General features: G+C 51.7%; 1 protein-coding gene across 1 annotated transcript in view; it reads left to right on the forward strand.

The window, feature by feature from the left end:
* The window catches only part of DDX46 (DEAD-box helicase 46), a 42,190-nt gene that overhangs the window by 401 nt on the left and 24,462 nt on the right, over positions 1-17,327 (forward strand). Inside the window, exons 2-12 of the mRNA XM_038740375.1 lie at positions 8-277; positions 4,544-4,684; positions 5,097-5,193; positions 5,882-6,047; positions 6,594-6,745; positions 8,033-8,146; positions 9,147-9,312; positions 10,604-10,724; positions 10,917-11,092; positions 11,978-12,099; positions 16,258-16,336. Coding sequence (XP_038596303.1) covers positions 8-277; positions 4,544-4,684; positions 5,097-5,193; positions 5,882-6,047; positions 6,594-6,745; positions 8,033-8,146; positions 9,147-9,312; positions 10,604-10,724; positions 10,917-11,092; positions 11,978-12,099; positions 16,258-16,336 — 1,604 coding nt within the window. The remainder of the gene's footprint in view (positions 1-7; positions 278-4,543; positions 4,685-5,096; positions 5,194-5,881; positions 6,048-6,593; positions 6,746-8,032; positions 8,147-9,146; positions 9,313-10,603; positions 10,725-10,916; positions 11,093-11,977; positions 12,100-16,257; positions 16,337-17,327) is intronic.

Genomic DNA, 17,327 nt, shown 5'->3' on the forward strand with positions numbered 1-17,327 from the left:
CCGTTAGGCACTACCGGAAGCGCTCGACGTCCCGGGGCCGTTCGGGCGGGCGGTCGGGCAGCCGCTCCCGCAGCCGCTCCCCGGCCGACAAGCGGCCCAAGCGCGACGAGCGGCGCTCCCGCAGCCGGGACCGCGACCGGGACCGCGACCGGGACCGAGACCGAGACCGCGACCGCGACCGGGACCGGGACCGGGACCGGGACCGAGAGCGGCGCAGGGACAGGTCGCGCAGCAGGGACAAGAGGAGGTCGCGATCCCGCGACAGGAAGCGCCCCAGGTACCTCCCCCCCCGACCCCGGGAACCGTGGCCACGGGCTCCGTTAGGGCCTCCGGGGCCACAGAGAAGCGGCGGCCACGTGCCGGCCGTGTGGCTTGGGCCGACTCCCTTCGCTTCTCTGGGCCTCAGCCACCTCATCTGCGAAATGGGGATGAAGACCGGGCCCACCTCATCACCTCGTATCCCCGCCCCCCGGCGCTTAGGGCAGCGCCTGCTCGGCCCGCAGTGAGCGCTGAAGCAGACAGCGTCGTCGCTAGTAGCCCCCGTTTTCCGGAAGAGGTAACTGAGGCACAGAAAAGCGAAGGGACTCGCCCGAGGTCACCCGGCCGACAAGTGGCAGAGCCGGGCTGAGAACCCACGTCCCCAGGCTCCCAAGCCCGGGCCGTGGCCACTGGGCCACTTGGCTTCTCGTGGAGCCGGGGATGGAGCTCCACGGCCCTTTCCCCTTCCCCAGTTTACGTCAGCCACAGCCCCCCGGCTCCCACCCGTCACCCCTTCCAAGCTCGCCCAGTAACAACAACAGGCTCAACAAACCACCAGACCACGGCCCTCTCGAACCATCGCTCTTGCGATCCTACGTAGTAGGCGCTTGCGGGGTTTCGAGCGCCGTACCGAACACCCGAGCGGATACAGTACAGCAGGATCGATAGCCATATTCCCCATCCACGGGGAGCTCGCGGGTCTAGGGCGGGAAACGGACGCTACGGTAAGTTACAGTTACGTACGTAGGGGGAGCGGGGCCGAGGGTCGGGTGACCGTCGAATGCCTAAACCCTTCAGATCCACGTGCCTAGGTGACCCAGGAGGGAGAGGAAGCAGAAGAAGTGAGGGATTAGCCGGGGAAGACCTCTCGGAGGAGGTGGGTTTTTAACAAGGCCCCGAAGGGGGGGGAGAGCGGTCATCCTGTCGGATACGAACGGGGAGGACGCTCCAGGCCAGAGCGGGGATGCGGGCGAGGGGTCGCCGGCGAGGTAGACGAGACGGAGGAACAGAGAGCTGGGTTGGCACTAGTGAATTGTGAAGACTGGGTTGTAGGGAAGGTGGCGGGGGGGCGAGGTGATCGAGTAAGCCGCCGTAAGTTCGTGGTTAGGAGTTGTCATATGAGGCCGAGATGGATGGGAACCACCGGGTGATCGAGTAAGCCGCCGTGAGTTCGTGGTTAGGAGTTGTCATACGAGGCAGAGATGGATGGGAACCACCGGAGGTGTCGAGGAGTAGGGAGATGTGGGAATGAACGCTTTTCTAGAAAAGAGATCTGGACAGCAGAGCGCAGGCTGGATGGGGGAGAGACAGGAGACGGAGGTCGGCGCGAAGGCTGAAGCCCTAGTCGAGGCGGGCTACCGTAAGCGCCTGGATCAACGCAATAGCACTGTGGATTGAGAGGAGAGAGTGAGCCCTAGGTGTGCTGTGATGGTAGAACTGACAGGTTTGGTGACGGAATACGGGGGGTTTGAATGAGAGATGAGTCCAGGAGAACGCCAAGGTTACGGACCTGAGACGGGTAGGCCGTTTCTGCTGTCTTCGGCGATGGGAAAGTCGGCCGGGGGACGGGGTTTGGGTGGGAAGTTGAAGAGTTCCGCTTCGGGCACGTTCAGTCCGAGGGGAGACCTCCGTGTAGAGTTGTCTCGAAGGCGAGATTGCAGAGAAGGAGAGAGGGCAGGGCAGGAGAGGGGATTTGGCAATCATCCACGTCGACCTGGTCGTTGAAACCGTGGGAGTGAGTGGGTGTAGGTGGGGAGTGGAAGGGGAGCCGGAACTAAGCTCCGTCGTACTCTCCCCCTCTTCAGAACCCTTCCAAAATCCCACCCCATCTTCAAAACCCTTCCAAAATCCCACCCCCTCTAGAAAGCCTTCTCTGATTAATCCACCACTCCCCAGTTAGGCCCACCTCACCCTACCTATAACGCTTATTTCTTTCAATCCTATCCTGAGAACTTGGCGGTCATTCTTAGTTGTACGTTTGTCCTAAAAACTGTGGTCTTTTAAAAAAAAAAAAATTGTAACGGTGGTATTTGCTAAGCGCCTACTTTGTGCCTCGCGCTGTACCGAGCACTGCTGTAGATATGAAATAACGAGGTCCGGCACAGTTCCTGGCCACGTGGGGATCACAGTCTAATAAGGGAGGACAGGTATTTGATCTCCGTTTTACAGAGGGGGAAACTGAGGCACAAAAGTTAAGTGACTCACCCGTAGTCAAAGGGTCGGCAAGTGGTGAAGCCGTAACTAAAACCCAGGGCCCCTGACTCCCAGCCCCTCGGCTGCCTAGCACTTTGCTCGGCGCTGGGGTGGATTTGCATTTTGTATTTTGTAGTAAGCGCTTAGTACAGTGCTCTGCACATAGTAAGCGCTCAATAAATACGATCGATGATTTGCCTAGCTATTCCATTCTGATATATTTGTACTGCCTTCTGCTGTATCCTTCCTTTTCCTCCTGCTCCCGCAATGGGTCCACAACTTCTTTGCCTTCCCCATTAACCTGTAAGCTCCCTGAGAACCGGAAACATCGATGTTACTTCTCCGGGGCGTTTGTCACAATGCTTCGCATTCAGCAGATACCACGGATGACGGTGATATCCGACGTCACACAGCAGTCGGTCGGTAGCATTTATTGAGCGGTACTAAGCGCTTGGGAGAATGCAGCATCGTTAGCAGACATGATCCCTGCCCTCAGGGACCTCACACGGTCGCTGGCAGTTGGCTTGGGGACAGTGGGCACCCCTGAAAAGCTCTCTCTCCATAAGCCATGTCTGGGCGGAGATGATTGAAGCGCAAGGGCCGCCTCTCCTTACCCCCACCCCCTCGCCCCGCTCCGGGCCGATTGAGATCACTGCAAATTTAGGGGTACAAAAAAGGGTGCTTGAACTACGTCTGCTACTGTTTAGTGGTGGATAGGGCCCTCCTGGGTACGATGAACAGCACAGAGTGTTTCTGAACGGTCACGCCGTTTCAGCTTAAAGCCCATTCGATCCACCTTTACACCGCCAGCCTCCCCCATGGCCCTAGCTCTGGGGCCGTCCCCGCGAGCCGCGGGGAAATGGCGAAACAATTTTTCAAAACTCGGGTGCACGGGTCACATTTCCTTCAAGAGGTCTTCCCCGGTGAAGCCCTCCTTTCCCCAGCCGTCTGTCTTTTCCACAGACTTCCCTCTGTGTCCTCTGTGCACTCAGATATTTGACATTCACTCCCTCCTCGGCCCCACGGCACGTACGTATAGGTCTTCGGAGTTACATATTATAAATGATTTATAGTCACGTCCGTCTCCCCCTGTAGACTGTAAGCTCGTCGTGGGCACGGAGAGTGTCCGCCAGCTGTTGTACTCTCCCAAGCGCTTAATACAGTGCCGTGAACGTAACGCGAGAAGCAGCGTGGCTCAGTGGAAAGAGCCCGGGCTTGGGAGTCAGAGGTCACGGGTTCTAATCCCGGCTCCGCCACTTGGCAGCTGTATGACTTTGGGCAAGTCACTTCTCTGTGCTTCAGTCACCTCATCTGTAAAATAGGGATGAAGATTGTGAGCCCCATGTGGGACACCCTGATTGCCTTGTATCCCCCCCAGCGCTTAGAACAGTGCTTGGCACAGAGTAAGCGCTCAACAGGTGCCATCATTATTATAATAAGCCCTCAGTAAATGTCACCGATTGAGTGATTGGCGAGTAGGGAGGGATGGGCCCGGGTGGCGGGGGGCGGGAGAGTTTAAAGAGAGCCGTGGGAGTGGAGCAGAAGAGGCTGGGGGATCGGACCACGTGGAGTGGTGGCGATTTTCAGTGAAATCATAGTGAGCGGAACCTCTGACTCAATCCGGTCACCTCACGACTCAAATCCGTCATGGGTTGAGTCCATAATTCTGGTAAAGATGCGGGGGCGGGAGGGGGTGTTACAGCCCCAGTTCGGGAACCAGTCCCCTGTATTTTACAGAGATTTCCAGGAGCAGGTTGGTTCCAGCGTAGGTTCTGATGAGAGGTCCAGTTCTCAGGGAGCAATTGTGTGGCTCATCCTAGGACTGTAGTACGCTTTAAAAGAAATTAATGTCTTCTCAAGAAATGTGCCACCACTTCCCCAGCCCTAGTGCCACACAAAGTTTTCCCAAACAAACTTGAAACAAAGTCCTGAAGATTGATCCCAAGTCTGTTATTGCCCCTCACCACCAGCCCTAGTGCCACACAAAGTTTTCCTAAACAGACTTGAAACAAAGTCCTGAAGATTGATCCCAAGTCCGTTATCGCCCCTGGCCGACCGTGGTGTTATGTAGAAAAGTTCCGCTTTTATATAGGCGTTCCAGAAGTAGAGAGCGGGAGAGAAGCAGAGATCGGAGACGGTCACGGAGTCGAGAGAGGAGGCGATCGAGAAGCAGAAGTCGAGGGAGACGGTCGCGGTCCGCCAGTCCCAGCAAAAACAAGAAAACCGAAACGAGGTACCGTGACCCCTGGATCGCTGAGAGCACCTAGAACTGTTCTTTTTTTCCTCTTCAGTGATTTAGGTTTTAATTCGCCTACCTAGGTGACTGCCGTCAGGGGCAGGCCGAAAGAGCTTCTTTGTAGTAAGTCGTAAAGTCTCAGAAAATGCAGCTGGAACTTTGTGACTCCTTGTCCATTGCGCTGGTTCTTATCATTTAGGCTTCCGAAGGACCAGAAGCGAACCGCTTGTTCCCGAGGTCCTACAGAGACAGTGCCTTTTGCCCTTCGAGTTGGGTCCTCATCACCAGTTACCGATTCTCTGACGTTAACCTGGTGATTAAACGTAGAGGCGGAGATTTGGCCTCGAAAAGACTTCAGACGCCATTAGGCGCTCTCTTCCATGCTCACGGGTGGCTTTTCTCTCTGCAGATCAAGATCTAAAGAGAAAACAGATGGTGTGGATGCTTCGAAAGAGAAGAAGAAGGAGAAGGAGGACAAGGAGGAAGAAAAAGAAAAAGATGTTAGCGTATGTGTAGTGACCTCTACGTTAAAAGGCTCTGCAGACCGACATAGTTTGCTTTTGTTTCAGAAAGAGGAGTTCCATTTGGATTTTATTCTCAAATCATTCGTTTTTTTCAGGTTTCGGAATTTAGAAGCCCAGCTCGTTCATTTGAACCCTGGATGTAGGGCTAATTAATTGCCTTGGCAGAGACTAGGAAGTTTCCAACGTATTCTGCAGGAAGGGTGGCCGTAAAACCACCATCCGATTTCTTGTGGCAATATGCCATAGGGGTATTTGAGCTTTCTTTGTCTTTTTCCCGTTCTTCTGCTCAGGGCCAGGCAGGTTTATAATAGAAAAGTTATAGAGTTGTGAGGAGGCAACAGAGGAACGGTGAATAGTGCTTAAAAGGCGGGGCCTGAGGGTAGTTGGGTGAAACTTGATTGGAAATTATTTCCGTTATCTCACCCATCCAAGTATAAACCCTTATATTAGTTGGGCCTAGAGCCTAACGTTGAGGTAGTTTTCGGCAGCTCTCGGATGTTAACCTGGTTGAATGGTTATTTTTGACCTTAGCGTGAGTTACACGTTGCAGTATTCTCCAAAGAAAAATAGCTTTCAGACGTGTTTTAGCTGTGCATTTGTTTCCCGTGTGATCATCCCAGATGAAATTGCCCTGTCTAAAGAATTAACTGGAAGTCACCATTTCTTTTAGAATTTTGACCAGAATAAACTGGAAGAAGAAATGAGGAAGCGCAAAGAGAGAGTGGAGAAGTGGAGGGAAGAGCAGAGGAAAAAGGCTATGGAAAATATAGGCGAACTGAAAAAGGAAATTGAAGAGATGAAGCAGGGCAAAAAATGGAGCTTAGAAGATGACGATGGTATTCTCTTTAATTTATTGGCTAAGTAGCTGGTGTTCCGATCGGTTTTATGTATGTCGTTTTGAAAACATTCATTTGTGAGCTTGAAACGGTCGCCTTTTCTCTGTCACATATTTTTAAAGTTTTCAGAAACTAGGTACGTGTAAGTCAGGAAATCCTTTGTGACGGAATAGGGTGTAGGATCGAATTCATTTTTAAAACAAACCCAGCCAGGAAAAATCCCCGTTTTAATTTGTCCGTGAACCCATTTGTGTGCCCTCTAGCACGACTGTCGTATCCTAGAGATCCCTGGTAGTAGTAGTATAATGGCATTTTAGGAGACCTTCCTCATCCCTGCACCCCGCTCCGTCCCCCAGAACTCCACGTAGTGCTCTGTCCTACATCTCAGGCCCCGTTGAAAGGTTTTCAGTCTGTTTGAACCGAATGTCATAATCTGTGAGTTCAAACTTGAGACTTGGGGTTTTATTTGGGCTCGAACTAATTCTCCTGCCATAGCTCCTTTTGTGGGGAAAAAGAGGCAAAAATCTTTTGTCTTTGGTGTTTTAGATGACGAAGAGGAACCTGCCGAAGGGGAGAAGGATGGAAATGAGGTTGAAGACGAAGAGTTAGATCCACTAGATGCTTACATGGAAGAAGTGAAAGAGGAGGTCAAGAAATTCAACATGAGGAGTGTCAAAGGGGGAGGTGGCAGTGAAAAGGTACGTCGATTCATTTGGCCGTTTGTGTCCCTTGGGAGTTCTTGATTCCCAGCGATTGTGGGGTGGTTTCGAGCGGCAGTTCAAGCTAGAGTAGCGCTTCACTGGGTGCTCGCTTGGGTTAGTGACAAGTTATGAATTGTCCCGCTGGGTATGTTCCAATGAGCAAGTTGGTTCATTTGTAGGTGTCAGTTTCCCCATCGCGACTGGGTCGTCAGTATGAACGAACGATAGATAAAAACACAAGCGCCATCCTGGATCCGGCCCGGGGTCCCCCCTTCAGTATTTTGGTTGCCCTCCTTGGCAGCGATTGTAATGTTCAAGGGCACACCAGCTGAAAGGGAGACAGCATTGAGGAGTGGAGAGAGGGCGGGTTTAAGTGTCAAAGGACCCAGTGTGTAGTCCCAACTCTGCCACTTGCCGATTGTGCGGCCTTGGGCAAATCACTTACCCTCTCCCTGCCTCGGGACGATGATGACATTGCCTGCCTTCCCCTACCTCCCAGGGATGTGGTACCACGGGGACAAAATGACCTAATCACTGCAAAAGCGCCTGGGGAATTTTCAAGATATTAATAATAACTCTGGTGCTTGTAAAGCACCGGGGTGGATGCAAGGTAATCACATTGGATACAGTCCCTGTCCCACAAGGAGCTCGCATTCTGAGTAGAAGGGGATCCCCATTTTACAGGTGATGAAAACTGAGGCACCAAGAGGTTAAAGTGACTTGCCCGGAGTCACATGCCAGATAAGTGATGGAACCGGGATTAGAACCCAGGTCCTCTGGTTCCCAGGCCAACACTTTTTCTACTAGGCCACGCTGCTCTCTAGCTGTAGTTTATTTTCTCGTCCGCCTCTCCAATTTGTTTGGGCGGTCCGGGAGGGCAAGAATCTTGTCTACTAGTCGTTATCGCATTCTCTCCAGTAGTCAGCACAGTGCTAAATGAGGGTTCGGGAAACGGTATCGATCGATTCCCCAGCTTGACTCTCTGTGACCCCAACTCTCCGGTACCCCATTTTGGGCCGCTCAGCCATAAATCCAATTTTTACTGTATTTCATTATTCCTGCAAACAGGCGAGGAGTAAGGCAGGCTAATAAGCTGAAGTCCCACCTTTCTTATTCACCAGCAACCTTACTTGGATCGGCGTGATAGGATTGCAGCCCCCATTCGGGGCATCCGACTTTTCGGGTGACGCTCTTGTGGGTCCGTGGCCCAAGAGCAAAGCCTCACCTGTCTTTGTTTGCCTGTCTTCTCTCTGTTTACCCATCTTCTCTGTCCTCTTGTTGTAGAAGTCAGGACCCACGGTGACTAAGGTCGTCACTGTGGTGACCACCAAAAAGGCCACAGTGGAGTCGGAAAAAAAGAAAGGCGAGCTCATGGAGAACGACCAGGATGCCATGGAGGTGGGTGTTAACTAACATCGACCGCCTTGGGGAGACAGCGCTGGGGAACGTGTTGTCTGTCGAGCAGTCAAGCTTCTTCGGAGCGGTTGAACGAATGAGCGGGTTGTTCATCTTGCTAAAGGCAATCTTTCCTCCTACCGTGCTTTATCCAGGGGCAGGTGACCATTTCGGGGGTTGTTTAACCCCTCTGTGTCTCCTCCCCTCCGGCCTCATTAATATATATATATATATATATATATATATATTGATGGCATTTGTTAAGCGCCTACTATGTGCAGAGCACTGTTCTAAGCGCTGGGGGGGATACAAGGTGATCAAGTTGCCTCACATGGGGCTCATAATCTTAATCCCCATTTTACAGATGAGGTAACTGAGGCTCAGAGAAGTTAAGTGACTTGCCCAAGATCACACAGCAGTCATGTGGCGGAGTCGGGACTCGAACCCTCGACCTCTGACTCCAAAGCCCGTGCTCTTTCCACTGAGCCACGCTCCTTCTCTATTATCTTACTGCCCGTTTGCACCTTCCCCAGAGCGATGGGGGGATGGAGGGAGGGCAGCTCCAAACCGGTTAAGTTTTCCTGTTAGCCCTTCACCTAAAAACTTGACGGAGAAGGAGTTTGGAGCCTTGGCTAACAAACCTGACCACTTTCGGATTTGATGTGAGTGCGGTTCTCAGGGATAGTGGAGAGTGGGCAGGGAAATTTTTCTGAAACAGGAAAATAAGATGCCGGGGAGGGGATGGTTGTGCGCGCTCCTCTCAGTGGCGGTTAAAATATCTTCAAAAGATAGCTCCCTCTCCAGAAGCAAGGGCAGCAGGGAGAACCTAGGAGTTGCCCATCGGCGGGTTTCAGTTGCGAATGCCCTCCATGCGGCGAGGGGATCGAAGGGGTCTGGCTCTTTGGAGAAGAGCGGAAACTGGGGAATTGAACCTCCTGGCCAGGAATTTTACAAGGGAGCTATTCTCCCACCTTGGGTCACGCTGTCATTTTCCAATCCTTAGTATTCATCAGAAGAAGAGGAAGTTGATCTTCAGACGGCTCTAACGGGCTACCAGACCAAACAGAGAAAGCTGCTGGAACCCGTGGACCACGGGAAAATCGAATACGAACCCTACCGAAAGAACTTCTACGTTGAAGTTCCGGAGCTGGCCAAAATGTCCCTCGAAGGTATCAACGAGAAAAAAAGGAAAAGAAAATGATGGGATTTAAGATGGTCCCACTGTCAGAGTGGTATCGCTTCCCCACCCCCGACTCATTTTGGCCTAGAAATTTCTGCTTGAACCCGTTGTGTAAATCCGGTCTGATGCTGGCAGTCTTCGGACTGCTTGGATGCGGTGCTGGCCCGCCTCCCCGCTTCTTCCCAGGAGACCCGATGTCACCTCGTGGCTCCGTCTGGCTGGAAGCACGTCAGGTTTTTCCAGTTCTCTGTCCCCACCTCGTTGTCTGCCACCTCGGGGGCGTCCCAGGGCAGGGCCCACGTTTCACGAAGGCTCGCGAGGGGGGAGAGTACGGCTAAGGTGGGAGGTGTCAGTCTGGCCGCCGCCTTGGCCAGTCAGGAGACTTTCTCTTGAGAAAGTCCACAGAGTGGATGGTCCCGCCTTGTCTCCGTGTGCCCGATCTGGTTATCACGGGAATCTCAGCCCTTGGGTGATTACACCGGTGGGGAGTGGCAGCAAAAACGACTAACTCCCATCCCCTGCTTTTCGTGGGTAGAGAATGAGGTTGGGACTGGAGCGATCTCTGATCCATTCAGCTTGGGTGTTGTGCCCAGTGTAGACCCAGCATCTTTGCGTGGCTGTCTTGATTTTGTTCAAATCATAACCAAGAATCTATGTGCAACATGAGAAACCTCCCCGCCTCTTCCCCCGCAACGAGCCGGCACCTTAACACCCCTCAGAATCCAAACTCATCCGTCCTTTGGTCAGACTCCGGAACTGTTTTCTTTTCAAGTGTTAAGAATTTTGTTTTATGGTATTTGTTAAGCGCTTACACTGTACAGAGCGCTGGGGGAGACACAAGCTAATCAGGTTGGACACAGTCCGTGTCTCACATAGGGCTCGCAGTTTTAATCCCTATTTTACAGATGAGGTAACTGAGGCACAGACGAGGGAAGTGACCTGGCGAAGGTCACCCAGCAGACAAGTGGAGGAGCTGGGATTAGAACCCAGGTCCCTTGGAGTCCCAGGCCCGCGACTTAGAATTGGGGCCTTCTGAGCCTCGTGGGGGGCGTGCGGGGCTGGGGGGGGGGACGACTTCTGGTGGTGTCATCTCCGTTGTTTCTCAGTTGCCCCGTGCACTTTTCAGTTCCATTAAGGACCTCACTGGAGACCTTGTGGAGGCAGTCACATCTGAGCAGAAAATCAAAGATTTGGAATGTCAGGGTGCTTTTGGCCTTTGCCCCAGAATGATGTGGAAATCTGTGTAGAAGCTGCCCATTAATCCCGGTTGTGTTTTGTAGAGGTGAACATAATGCGCCTGGAAATGGAGGGTATTACGGTCAAAGGGAAAGGCTGCCCAAAGCCACTCAAAAGCTGGGTCCAATGCGGAATTTCCATGAAGATATTAAATTCCCTGAGAAAGTAAGTTGGTTTTCATTTCCCACGGTTGCTGTTGGATGCAGAACGCTGCTGGAGCGGTAGGCATGCTCTTTGCCTCCAGGCTACGTTTTTTTATTCCGGTCGGACGTGTCCGGCTTTCCGAGGCAATCTTGAACGGTTCGTGGAAGATTCCCCGGTTGCTCACCGCATCTGCTCTTGTCTGTCCTTTTCAAGACACGGCTACGAAAAGCCGACTCCCATCCAGACCCAGGCTATTCCGGCCATCATGTCGGGCCGAGACCTGATTGGCATCGCCAAGACGGGAAGTGGGAAGACCATCGCGTTTCTGCTGCCCATGTTTAGACACATCATGGATCAGAGGTCATTAGAAGAAGGAGAAGGCCCAATAGGTACAGCTTGCCCTCTTTAAATGCTTTTTTGTTCTAGGCGCCTACTTTATCCTTCGAGAACCCAGACGCAACTGATCGACTGTGATTGTTTTTTTCAAAATGGGGCAGTAGCAGTGACTACATTTGTCCCACCTTTCCCTGTGCCACTTTGGAATTTGGGGGCCGATCTCCCCCTACTCGCAGGTGGCGCGTGAGCCTACGGAGCTTTGGCGCTTCACGTCTCCACTGGAGAAAACATCCTCTTTCCTGGCCCAGCTCAGTTTTTAAGCTGAAATCGGCAGTTAGTCTCCTTGTGCCGATCTTTTCCTGATGTTGAGGTTGTGTTTTTGGCCAGCAGCAGTGGAGTGCCAAACTCAACGAGAAACGGGGAGAGGAAAATTGCATTTAGCCTGCCTCACACCTTCGGACACAGACTTTGCAGTTCATTTTGTCAGCGATCCCTTTTCAAAGGCCAGTAGGGTTTTTGGCCAGGTGTTCGGGGAAATGGAGAGGAATCTGTTTCTCCTCTGCCCAGAATTCCCTTAAGGTTGTCTCAGCAGGTAGTGTGGATTCTGGCCTCCCCGTGAGTCGTTTTGGATTTTCTTGCATTCCGTTCCTCTGAGAATTTTCTTTGAGGTTGGCAGAAGCCATTTCCCCCCTCATTTAACCTTCCTCTAGCTTGTCGTTGACGCACCCGTTCAATTTATCGCCTTCTCCCCGACGACTTTTGTTCCTTTTAATCTTTTGAGCTGGGGGTTTTAACGGGGTGGGAAATAAATTAAGGCCCTAAAGAAGTGAGGCTCTAAAAGGTCTCGGCTTCCTTGCCGAGGCTGAATCGGCCTCTTTGGAACTTAGCCCCCTTTGAGAACTGTGGTGGCTGGGTTGGTAACACATCCGTCTTTTCAGCTGTCATCATGACTCCAACGCGAGAGTTGGCTTTGCAGATCACTAAGGAGTGTAAGAAGTTCTCGAAGGCCCTGGGCTTGCGAGTTGTATGTGTGTATGGAGGAACAGGAATCAGCGAGCAGGTATGTGAGGTGATTTGTCTGTCCTTTGGGTAGTGGCCCAGTTATTACCGTGATCTTAATTGTTTCAGAGATCCGTACTCCTGAGAAATGAGCCGTATAAATGTGACGTGGGAATATCAAGTACTTTTTTATTTTTGTCCTGATTTTAAAGAAATACCACAGAGCGATGACCAGCCCCTGACTTCCATGAATTTACCCTTATCTGCTTTTGCATTTGTTTCCCCTTTTCCTGAAAGCCGTAGTATTTCAACATTTTAAATAATACTCTCTAGTCTTGGAAATGCTGGTCCTAGCTCTTCCGTTAAGGCTTTTCTTGCCCAGAGGTTAGACTCCTTCCCGGACGGCTGTGATTTTGATTCTGATTTTGGCGCTTCTGATTCTGATTCTGATTTTGATTTTGATTTGATTCTGACCGTTGTAATAATGAGAATGAATAATTATGGTATTTGTGAAGCGCTTATTATATGTCAAGCACAAGTTAGAGAAGCAGAGCTGGGCTGGATACTAGCTAAACAGATTGAACACCCTGTTCCACATGGAGCTCACAGTCCTAAATAGAAGGAAGAACAGGTATTCAAACCCCATTTTAGAGAGGAGGAACCTGAGGTACAGAGAAGTTAAGTGACTTACCTAGAGTCGTACAGCCGGGAAGTGGCCGAGTCAGGATTAGAACCCTGATCTTCCAACTCCAAAGTCCATGCTCTTCCCATTAAGCCATGCTGCTCTTCAAGGGCTCAGTACTGGATTCTGCTCTAAGTAGGCGCTCAATAAATAACTTTGATGATGATGAAAATAGGCCGGGACGGTCAGGATGGGTATGGCGTGCTGTTCCTGTAAGTGCCGAGACCGGCGTTCTGGAATGATTTACTTGGAAGTGTTAGCCTCGCCCTGCCGTGGCTCCTGGCGCCAAACACCGTGACTGCATCGTACTTCACGCTGACCCTGGAGGGGAAACAAAGGCTCTGGAGCTAGTGGAGGCGCGGGCTCAGAATTCCCCGGGGCAGCAGGCTGCCATCTCTGGCCCCGCTCCCTCGGAGGGGGAGGTAGCGAGGCGGTGGCACCGGCCAGGGTCCCCGCCGGGAGGGACGGGGAGATGCCGAAAGAAGGGTCTCCCTGTGGTGGAGAACAGGAGCGAGATGTGAGGTGGGGTGCCCCTGCCCAGAGTTGGGGAGGGTGGACTCAGGGCGGGAAGAGGGCTGTTGGCTCCGGGGGACTGTGTCCTCCAGTGGGGATACCTGATGGGTCTGGGAATGTGCCAGATTGACATTGCCGGGAGGGAGGGAGGAAGGGAAAGTAGAGATCCACTTCTACCGTTTAGTCAGGGAGCAACCATCCCACCCGCTTCCTGTAAAAGCCTCTGTTCCTGTGTTCCCGAGGGTCAGTCATTCACGCCACAGAGGCGAGAGCGGCCAGACCCGCCTCGCACTTTCTCTCGACTTCGGAGGGGCCCAGACCCCGGCGTTGCAGGATTGAGTCTCCCCTTTCCCCGCGCAGTCTAGAGAGACGGTGCCCACATAGCTTTGGCCCCCATTGCTCCAAGAACAGAGAGTGATTCACTAAACCTCTTGCGGGGCAGCGATAGGCCTGACAGAGCAAGATGTTAATACCAGCCTGATTACTCCAATTAACCTGTTCTCCCGCCTATGTAGGCTGTGAGCCCCATGTGGGACAGGAACTGCGACCAACCTGCTGATCTCGCATCTACCCCAGCACTTAGTACGGTGCTCGCCACGGAGTAAGCACTAAACCGATGCCGTAATTTGGAGCTGTGCTACTGCTGCATGACCCGGATACGGGGGTCAGCGGGAGCGGCCACGGCCTGGAGGACCCTACCCCTGCGGGGCCCGTGCCGCCCCGGCTCCGGAGAGGCTGAGGCCACCCAGCCCCCAGGTGGTGAGGGTGGCGGCTCTGGAACTGGCACGGTGCCCACCCTGCCCGGACTCCACGGGCGCTGCCGTTCTTAGACCAGGAGCTGCCGCGTACCATTGACGCCGCTGCTGAGAACTCAGCCAAGAAATGTGCCCCGGCAAAAGATTGGGTAGGGTGTCGCCTTGTTGCTCTCTGGGTGCGGCGTGGCAAGTCGTCATTCGTTCTTTCAGTCGTATTGAGCGCTTACTGTGTGCAGAGCACTGAACTAAGTGCTTGGAAAGTACAATTCCACAGCAAATAGAGACAGTCCCTGCCCAACAACGGGCTCACAGTCTAGAAGGGGGGAGACAGATAGCAAAACAAGTAAACAGACATCAGTAGCATCAATATGAATAAACAGAACCATAGATAAAGGCACATCATTAATAAAATAAATAGCATAACAAATATGTACCTATATATGCAAGTGCTGTGGGGCGGGGAGGGGGGTAGAGCAGAGGGAGCGAGTCGGGGCGATGGGGAGGGGAGGAGGAGCAGCGGAAAAGGGGGGCTCAGTCTTGGAAGGCCTCCTGGAGGAGGTGAACTTTCAATAGGGCTTTGAAGGGGCGTAGCATTGCTAGTTTGGTGGGTGTGAGGAGGGAGGGCGTTCCAGGCCAGAGGTAGGACATGGGCCAGGGGTCGACAGCGGGACAGGTGAGAATGAGGCGCGGTGAGGAGGTTAGCGGCACCAGAGGAGCGGAGTGTGCAGGCTGGGCTGTCGAAGGCGAGGAGAGAGGTGAGGTAAGAAAGGCAAGGTGTTGGAGAGATTTGAAGCCAATAGTAGTTTTTGCGTGATTCAGAGCTTGACAGGCAACCACTGGAGATTTTTGAGAACCGGGGTGGCATGCCCAGAGTGTTTCTGTAGAAAGATAATCCGGGCAGCAGAGTGAAGTACAGACTGAAGTGGGGAGAGACAGGAGTTTGGGAGATCAGAAAGCATGCTGATTCTGTAATCCAGTTGGGATATGATGAGTGGTTGTACTAACAGGGTAGCACTTCGGATGGAGAGGAAAGGGCAGATCTTGGCGATGTTGTGAAGGTGAGACCGGCAGGTTTTAGTGACGGATTGGATATGTGGAGTGAATGAGAGAGCGGAGTCAACGATGACACCAAGGTTGCGGGGCTTGTGAGACGGAAAGGATGGTAGTGCCGTCCACAGTGACGGGAAAGTCAGGGAGAGGCAGGGTTGGGAGGGAAGATAAGGAGCTCAGTCTTGGACATGTTGAGTTTTAGGTGGCAGGCGGACATCCAGATGGAGGTGTCCTGAAGGCAGGAGGAGATATGAGCCTGGAGGGAGGGAGAAGAGAACAGTGGTGGAGATGTAGATTTGGGTGTCATCAGCGTAGAGATGATAGTTGAAGCCGTGGGAGCGAATGAGTTCACCAAGGGAGTGAACACAGATGGAGAACAGAAGGGGACCAACAACTGACCCTTGGGAAACCCCTACAGTTAGGGGATGGGAGGGGGAGGAGGAGCCCAGGAAGGAGACTGAGAATGAACGAATAAATGAATGAGATAAGAGGAGAGCCAGGAGAGGACGTCGTGGCTTCCCGGGTTTCCGGGTGGAGCGGCGGTACTTTGGAATCTTGCCTGCGGTCACCGGAAAGTCTGAAGCCGTGGTTCTCGTAAGAAAAAACTTCCAGTTTCACCCCAATGATAAGTGATGGAGTATAGCCATGGCCTAGCAGGTAGAGCCCGGACCTGGGAATCAGAAGGTCATGGGTTCTAATACCAGCTCTACCACTGTCTGCTGTTTGACCTTGGGCAAGTCACTTCACTTCTCTGTGCCACAGTTATCTATAAAATGGGGATTAAGTCTTTGAGCCCGATTTGGGACAGGGACTGTGTCCAACCCGATTTATTATCATTATTATTAATAATCCATGTGTTTTCTTGGACCACTGGCATATATTCTGCTACCCATTTTTTTACCTGGTAAAACCAGTCTTTTGATTTTGAATAGTGAATTAGGTCCCCTTGGGATGGGCATTCTCAGCTGGGATGGGACCACCTTACGAGAGAACAGGGACTGTGTCTGACCTAATTACCTTGGAGCTAGTCCGGTATTGAGTACTCTGCTTGGCAGATAGTAAGAGCTTAACAAATGTTAGTATTATTAGTATTATCATTAATGTTTAAATTCTGTGTAGATTAGCCACACACCCTATTTCCTCCTCCTTAAATAAACTGGGGTCGGAAAAACTCACTGTGGCGTTCAAACTCTCATGATTCTGTTTTATTCGGTATTAGATTGCTGAACTGAAAAGAGGAGCGGAAATTATTGTTTGCACCCCGGGACGGATGATCGACATGCTAGCGGCTAACAGCGGTGCGTAGGCCATGGTTTCCCATCTTTTGTTCCCTCCCTTCCCCTCTCCCCCCACTCCCCACCTCCCTCCCACCTTTATTTTTGGAAGTTTTCGACTCTTTTGTTGCTTAACTCTGTCGGTTCAAAAGCTGTGTTTCGTTGGACGGGTTTATGGAATTCGTATCTCTTGAAGCTGTAATATCTTTCTGTTTTTTGTGGGCATTTTATCAGCAAGGGGCTAGTGGCTTGATTCTCCTCTTTCACCACTTGGTTGTTTTTTCCTTTCCTAAGAGGAGGACCAGAGACGTTACCGGTTTTTCACCTGAGGACGAAGCGCGTCTTTTGATTTAATTAACGTTTGGTTTGTTTCTGGGCATTTTAACCCTTGGGAGGGTTTTGTAACCCTCCACCGTAGCATCTGGCTAGAGCTGCTCAGGTCTCACCTGGCTCAGGGCAAACCTGTTCCTCCTGAAAGCCCGAGGCCCTTCTCTCTCCGGAAGCTAGCATTTGCTTGGAGTGCTCGATGATCCGGCGAAGATATTAGAGCTTCAAGAAATTTGTTTTTTTTGTAAACGTTGCATGTTTTTAGACAAAGTTTGATGCTTGATTGACGAATGCCAAATCAAAACCGTTACTAAACTGTTTACATTATTTAACTTCTGTGGGAAAAGGCCCTTCGAGATTTATAGAACTGGGCTTCCGAGACTTAAACCAGCAAAGGTAGGTGAATTAACGATCCCAAACTTTGTAAAGTGACTCGGGACTGCGGATGTTAAAGGGTGAAATGGATAGATTTTTTAGAAACCTCTTATTTTAGCTTATTTTTGGAAGTCTGAAAAAAAATGCTTTTCTGGGATTTGTATTTCCGTGTCTTACCTAGCAAAATAATTTTGCAGCCTGCAGGGAATGCTTCTTCGTTTAAAGTTTCTTAATCACTTGGTTTTACGTGAAGTCAAGTTAACCTCCAAAGATGTTAGAGAAGACTAGGAAAATAGTTTGGCATGTTGCCTAG

The sequence above is a fragment of the Tachyglossus aculeatus genome, chromosome X1 (assembly GCF_015852505.1).
Source record: "Tachyglossus aculeatus isolate mTacAcu1 chromosome X1, mTacAcu1.pri, whole genome shotgun sequence".
NCBI lineage: Eukaryota > Metazoa > Chordata > Mammalia > Monotremata > Tachyglossidae > Tachyglossus > Tachyglossus aculeatus.